Source organism: Priapulus caudatus, unplaced genomic scaffold, assembly GCF_000485595.1.
Source record: "Priapulus caudatus unplaced genomic scaffold, Priapulus_caudatus-5.0.1 Scaffold1333, whole genome shotgun sequence".
In the NCBI taxonomy this organism is placed as follows: Eukaryota; Metazoa; Priapulida; class Priapulimorpha; order Priapulimorphida; family Priapulidae; genus Priapulus; species Priapulus caudatus.
This window is the reverse complement of record NW_014578394.1, coordinates 59,125-66,493: the sequence shown is the minus strand read 5'-3', so window position 1 is coordinate 66,493 and position 7,369 is coordinate 59,125. Positions and strand designations below refer to the sequence as shown.

The 7,369-nt window shown below is 41.2% G+C and overlaps 2 protein-coding genes across 5 annotated transcripts in view; one reads left to right on the top strand and one right to left on the bottom strand.

The window, feature by feature from the left end:
- LOC106816268 (probable ergosterol biosynthetic protein 28) overlaps nt 1–6,739 on the top strand; it is an 18,752-nt gene extending 12,013 nt beyond the window's left edge. The window contains exon 5 of one of the 2 annotated variants that reach the window (XM_014820848.1): nt 5,825–6,739. The gene's annotated coding sequence lies outside the window, so the exon portion shown is untranslated. Of the gene's footprint in view, nt 1–4,112; nt 4,762–5,824 lie in introns of those variants that run through there. The other variant, XM_014820849.1, reaches the window with a different exon arrangement.
- Nucleotides 1–7,369, bottom strand: part of LOC106816269 — a 55,427-nt gene that overhangs the window by 13,922 nt on the left and 34,136 nt on the right. For 2 of the 3 annotated variants that reach the window (XM_014820850.1, XM_014820852.1), the window contains 2 exons: nt 7,114–7,187; nt 4,405–5,973 (listed from right to left, as the gene is read on the bottom strand). In XM_014820850.1, coding sequence (XP_014676336.1) covers nt 5,839–5,973; nt 7,114–7,187 — 209 coding nt within the window. In that variant the 3' untranslated portion in view covers nt 4,405–5,838. Of the gene's footprint in view, nt 1–4,404; nt 5,974–7,113; nt 7,188–7,369 lie in introns of those variants that run through there. The other variant, XR_001394865.1, reaches the window with a different exon arrangement.

Below are 7,369 nucleotides of genomic sequence, written 5' to 3'. Positions count from 1 at the left end.
CTCTCTGCCTCGCGCACACGTTGGCCCCACTCTGACCGCGCAGTAGTACCGCGCAGTGCTCCATGCAGTGGTTGCTTACCAGTAATACTGTATGCGTCGTGCAGGCATTGTGCTTTCGTAATATATACACCGCCAGTGCATAATTTTCGAGCCCATTAACAATATAGACATAATGGCAAGTGTCAAGTAATTTATTTCTTGTTATACCACCGTATCGTAAAATATCGATATCCGGAAGTTGTATCGCGATATATCGAGTTTTCAAAATATATTGCAATATACCGATATACCGGTATATCGTTACACCCCTAGTCACTACGTCAGTGTAGCGAAGGATACGTACCGGAGTGAAGGTGGCGAACGGGTACCAGTCTATACATAGTGTTCCGGATTTAGAGGGTTCTCCAAGGCAGGAAAAACCCGCAAAAGGCCCGCGAAAGGGGGGTTCAGAAATTTTGGCAGTCCTGAGATAGGGGAGTGCTTTCAAAGGGAGGGAACGAGCATATGCATACCCTAAATAACACTGAGTGGGGGGGCCGGGCCCAGTAGTACGTCTGTCACGAGCACCAAAATGTGACGAGGAATGATGATATAAAGCCAAAACTTGTGTGTCGCCAAGGGGTCGGGGGGCCAAATATAAAGCCAAGGTCAACAATAACAAGCGGCAACTTGTGTGTAACCGGAATAAACTTTCATAACTTGCACAGTGTAGTCCCACTTTCACAAAGACAACGCAACGCGCATGCGCGTGTGCTCACCTTCCGCGACCACAATCAGACCCTCTAGACTCCTACATCTCTGTCCTATATATTCCCCCCAAAACTCTTACATCCTGCTCGCACATGTACCGGTTCTCCCAGACCGCGTCCTACCCCCATTTCACAATGATCCTAGAAACTGCCTAACCAAAAAACACGCTTATCCGATTCCCTGTAACATCAATGCAGCCGCACAGTATGCGTGACGCTCCGTCTACACCGACCACCACCAAAACAACCCCCAGCCCAGCCTCGTTACTAATTCATGCAACACCTGCAAAACACATGTTACGCTATTTATTTAAAAATTTGTTATAAGGCTAAGGCATTTTATGCATTTTTCTCCAAAATCTAGAAGAGTGTCCTAACTGCAGGAGACTACAGCAGGCATGCAGTTTGTAAAAATACAATTTACTATATTTTGCAGCTTATTGGGGACGTTTCTTATAAAATGTCTCCAAAGACCATTTTGCATCCTATAAATGAAGGTCCGCATACTTACATATATATATATATATATTGAGTTTGATTCATAATTTGATTTTAGGTTGGCAATCCAGCTAATCCAGTGGCACTGTTCTTCTTAAGCGTTGGTTCTCCATGCATCTCTTGACTTGATAAACGGGACATTCTTTTTTTCATATACTTTTTAATTGTTGTCCTTATCTGGTATATCCATAGTGGGAATGATATATGGGCTATTCTTTGGTTGGCAAAGATGATGCGACGATGCGGTTACTGTGCAGAGTAGAGCAAGAATGATGGAAGCCATTGATGGTAAATAATCCCACCATTCCATCTGGGATTACCAGATGTCCATATTTCAGCGAGGCTGACTGATATTTTGTTGTGTGGAGTAAATTTTGTTATTCTGATAAAGGAGGCTGAGGTAAGTGTGGGTGGATGCTACTATTTCTAAAAAAGTTTTTTCAATGTTCATCATGTAACCAACGAATTTTGAAAATCGAGGTTCGATGCGTTGAAATTTGAAGATCTGTTTTAATAAGATAGTTACATGTAACATAGCCTGCGGTTACATTATTAGTCACGCACTTCTTTTGTAGTGTATGTGCCAAAATTTTAACATTGTTTTATGAATTTGTATTTATATACACACTGATGTTCTGTGCCATTTTGTATGTCTGAGTGTTGGATAATGATCTGATCAATAAGAAGTTTTTATTATCACGTAAACAAATTATCTGTTTCCAGTATCAGGTTATGTGTTCCTTTTTGTTCTAAACAATGTACATACCTCCTGTTTATATTGAGTATACATCTTGATCAATTAAAAATGTCTAGTATAATTAAAAAATCACGTTTAAGATGGTTGCGTAATTCTAGTACTTAAGGAATGTTGAGAAAACATAGGTTACAGACATTGTTGCTTAATTGTTTTGGACTATTTAATGAAATGGTAATATGTACTAAGGTTACGAGCGTGAACAACATAGGTGCCACATGTATGTAGAATGCCACCATGTTGTTACATATGCTAGTACATTGTGCCGATGTTCGTCGATGCATGGTGCTGTGTGCTCGTCATTTTTCTGCCCAGGAATGAACGATAATAGCGTTCATATGAGCAAACTATTTTATTCGGTTTTGATATCAGTTACGTATAACATAGAGCAACGCTCTATCTGCAGTATATAGTATGGACAGCATAATATAATGGTCATATTGCACGGCACCTGCCACGTATATATTGATTTTAATGGTTCCTTGTCGCAATATATACAGGTTTTCCCAACGTTTTACAGACCATTTTTAATTAAGGTTTATTCGAGTTACGTGTCAAATTATTAGAAGTTCTATTCTTTATGTTGACAGGAACTCGATGGTTACGTGTGGACTACGAGTACCTCATTGTTTTCTATCGTGAGGTTCTATGAACTAGATGAAGTTTTGGCTGAAATTCATTTGATGCTGAAACGAAACACTCACTATTTATGTCTTATTGCAATTGCTTGGAATACACTGCGCAACGTTAGTTTGGAAATAATCCGAGGAAACTGCTTATAAAGGAACACCAAATTTAATTATTTGTTATTGTGGTTCGGGATGACTCATAATTAATTATATCTGTGCCAAAATTGTAAAAGCAGCATTTATTTCTTTTTTCAAATTCGTTAGAGCAATCATAAGTTGATTGGGCCACTCACACCAAAATAAGTTAAGTATGGACTGCTAGGCTTGGCATTCGGACGGTTGTATATAGTCGCGTGCGATTAGGATTAACAGGCCTGAACAATTTCAAGCATGATTACTACAGCTGATGAAGTCATCCTTGTCGGCTTATGACTCTCTATCACGATGAATATATGCTTTTACGATTTATGGTTTAAACATTCATTTGTACACGAAGGAATATATTAAACTCACTATAAAGCCTTGCTTATAAGTATAATGTTTAGCCTATGATGTTTCACATATGCTTATTTATGTACTTGTTCTGCTTAAACCTTATATAGCAGTAGGCATATTAGAGGAGGCGTACAATGGTGAACATGCTGAAACCTGTGCCAGTATTAGTCGGCAATTAATGAAAACTTTCCCTGTTTATTTGACAATTCTTTGATCAGCTGTCCTACCTTTGTTAATATAAAATCAAACCGCATGTCACTACGATGCCGCACGCTTGGACATATGGAGCCATGAAAAGCTGGTATTTTCGCGAAAACCGACTCCGAGATAGCTCGCTGACTCGACTAGCTCTCAGCTTTGGAGATTACTTCGGGGAAACCGCGTGTTTTCCACATATGATTGACAATGGTATGAAATGACGTCTGTTATGTTGTTGCAGGGAGTGATGACTCCCACCTGTGCCTACCTCACGCCGGATGTAGTAAACTCTGTAGTACTGACGTAATGAGTCAGAGCTACCATGGCGCTACACAGCGGCGACCGGAAGCAACACACTGGCCACAAAGCGAGAGACAGTCGCAGTCAGCAGGTATCTCGAGTCGGTTTTCGGCAAAAATACCAGATTTTCACCGCTCATTATCTCAGCGTAGGGGCATCGTAGGGACAAGCGGTTTGTTTTATATTAGCAAGGTAGGACAGCTGATCAATAATACCGCAAAGAATCGTCAAAATAAAACGGGCAAAGTTTCTTAATTTGACTAATACTGCAACATGGTTTCAGCATTTCACCATTGTACGCTCTCCTTCTTTATACGCTCTTGATAATATCACTCAGAAGTGGATCAACATTTAAAAAAAAAAAAATTTAATATTGGTCTGCTAAACGCACTTATAGTATGTTGGTTATGCATAAGAAAATATATTATACATTTCTACAAATCTAGATAGCTGTTATTATATATATATATATATATATATACTTTACAGAGCAATGGCATTCCTGCTCAGGGGATGGACTCTTCAATTAGTACCAGTGCAGCCACCAATTGGGCTGTTAAAAAGTTGAGAAGAATGTGGCAAGAATAACCAAACAATTGAAGGATTTTCACTGTCTTAGGAAACCTTTATGTAATCGGGTATAATAGTAAAATCCAATATATGTGTACGTTCGTTTATGGTAAATTGCTTGCCAGTGTGGATTAGTGCCAATGCAAGCATCTACACTGCTTACAGTATGCCAAATTGGTAAGAGTATTCATTGCTGAGTTTCGTCAAAATAGACGAAAGACTTGCACACTTTTATGCCGTACAATTACAAAGTTGCACGACACAATTTTGCTCGTGGCCATTGTTGTACTGATTTCAAATATTCCTGTGGCTGCGTCCACAAGGTTAATTCTTGACGAATTAGCTTTACATGACCATAAGAATAGTCAGGTTCACGAATTATTGGTCTGAATACTCTCTTTACAGTTATGGTATCCGTGCACAACAAATTCACCTGTCACGTTGCAGGGTTCACGGCCTCGGATACTCGCAAATAACATCTTGTTACGTTATTTTAACACGTCTGCATTTCGCCTACTTATATACAAGCACCTCGCCTAAAATAAAACGTTTAGAAATAGGCCTACCATACGTTTACATGTATTGTAACCTGATATATGGGTCAAAAAGTCATTATTGACACGACAGTAGTCTATGAAAATATTCTTGCATCTACGGTGGAATTTTTTTAATGCTGGGGCACAGTTTATCACTCGTAACACCTTTATGTGCATCTACGGTGGGTCACACGTGCCCAACCTTGTTTCAACCACGCATCTACAGAAAGAAAACGCATTTTATTTTACATGACATCCGTTTCATATTGATTTTCAACGAGTGCGATAACAATACAAAAATATTCGTTCGAATAAAACAATTGATCACTTAGTACTCAATACCACAGTTTCCATTGACAAGTAAGCCAGTAGCGTTAACTTTCATAAACCTTCATCGTCATCTCCATCTCAATCACCTGCAAATGTGAGAAACTTCAGGGGCCAAATCTCTCAATCACGCATGTTGCTCATATAATCGGTACAAATAGGCAAGTGGCTACTGGTCACTGAAGCCATGTTTTTGAAACTCTGGCCCCGTTAATTAGAGTGCTCTAGAGAGCAGTGTGGGTGCTCGCACCTTGTTAAAATATGCCGATCGTCTGACTGATCATCAAATTTCTACTGTACATGTATTATTTTCGGAGGTGCACGTTGGCCCTTTGGTCGAAGACCCCTCCAGGCTGTTAAGCTACCCGTTTCTCATACTGCAGTCATATGGCATGTCCATGGTCTACTGCTATAACCATGTGTGTCTTTGTAACAGTGTATTGCTTCCAGAGTGATTGTGTGTAAATATTGCTGCGAGTGAACTGCAACACTGGTTCGTGGAGACGATTACTGCTATCAAAATATCAATGCGCAAATGGTAATCTTTGGGACGTCCTACACCGCCAAACTGCGCGCGTTGACCTGCTTGATCTCTAGGACTAATCGATAGATGATTGATGTACAATAACGTGCCTGTGACGTCGATTTGCCGGTAATCGATGCATTAGCACCTGCTGCGTGTCACCCCTCCCCAGCCGAACGTGCACGTCTCCTGTGCCTGTAGGGAAAGAGAGAGCAAGTTCGCGTGTTTGCCGTGTTGCATTGCAGGGAGCCGCGCACGGTTATGCGATCGTGTGCTGTCGCTTGGGCGCCATCTTCTGCCTGACGGAACCCTCGGACGTGTTGATCTTTGCAACGAGAGACGCGTGCTCTACGAGTAGCTGCTGCAGCTCCTTCTTCCTCGTTTCTGCAGCCTCCTGCAAGTGAACACCAAATACGGCTTCATATTCTGGGATCTGGGAGCTTGAAAGAACAGAGGGAAGGAGGGCGGAATTTAGATGCGTGCCTAGCGTGTGTTTCAATTGGCGATGATTTCCGATTACTAATCTCCTTCATTAACAGAAACGAACGGGGTAAACGGTTTCAGCTCGGCATATGGTGATTCATTTTGTTCAATTATGAATTCGAATTGTTAGGTCTCCACTCATTAAATCCGGTCGTGCTAACGATGGAACTAATTTTGGATTCGAGTGACTATGGATGATATCAGGAGCGTATAAATACTATAATGACAAAATTTTGTCATTTGTCACGGAAAAAATATTTGTCATTATACGCTCCTGATGATATTTGGGAATAAATGGTGATGCAACAACATGCTGCAACAAGAGCATTCCCCTAGGCATTTTCACACGAATATCACGTAGTTACCACAATTACAAGCTCCTCTACTCGGCATAGATAGCATTAATGATCGAGTGAGACAGTGGCTTATAATGTAAGCAATAATAACCGAAATCTCTGTCAGGAGGCCTCGCTAATTCACATGACCCACGTGTACAATAATCAGTGTGTTATTATCACACCACATTTTATATTATCGGGTTCACCTCTAGAGTCTAATGACAGTCTATTGAAACCTAGCACGCCTATGGTGTACACCTCTTCTGGGACTACTGTGCTTACAGTTATGTGGTTACGTGTGGCCTACATACTCCTGCATTAAATTGACTTTTATCTACAGTTACAGAGAATCCCAGTAATTCATCTGCTCCCACCTGACCATGATTACCGGTTACTTAGGTTACTGCTACACTCAGCCTACAGACGGGAGGACACAAGTAGGGTGAGAGGGAAACGTGCCGATTAAAGGCACTTTGTTAAAAATTAGTGGCACTTTACGCGACGTGAAATTATTGTAAAATGGTGTACGCAGCACTAATGCCCGTGCCCACTTTCACCTGACCGCGACGGCCCCTCTAGCCTCTTACCATAGATATAGAATAAATATATTTTCTATTCTATATCTATGCTTTTACTTATTGAGCTGTAAAAAAACGTCCCCCGTCGATTTTCTCTGCAGTAATTATTGGGAGTGTTTGACAGAGGGTGCGTACCATGATGGGCGCGATCTTCTCCTCAACGTCGTCCAGTGTCAGCTGATTGCCAAGCATTGCCAGACTAGCATCCGCTGAAACCCGATAAACGCACGGTCAGCGTAATTCACTAGTTTCCGCAAGCCGTTCGCAGTTTGATGCGAGTGCACGTCGCCACGGCTGTAACCTGCACCTGAATGCAGGTTTTCTAAATCTATAAAACCGGAGCTATGGCGGTATAAACCAGTCTCTCTTTCTCTCTCTCTCTCTCTCTCTC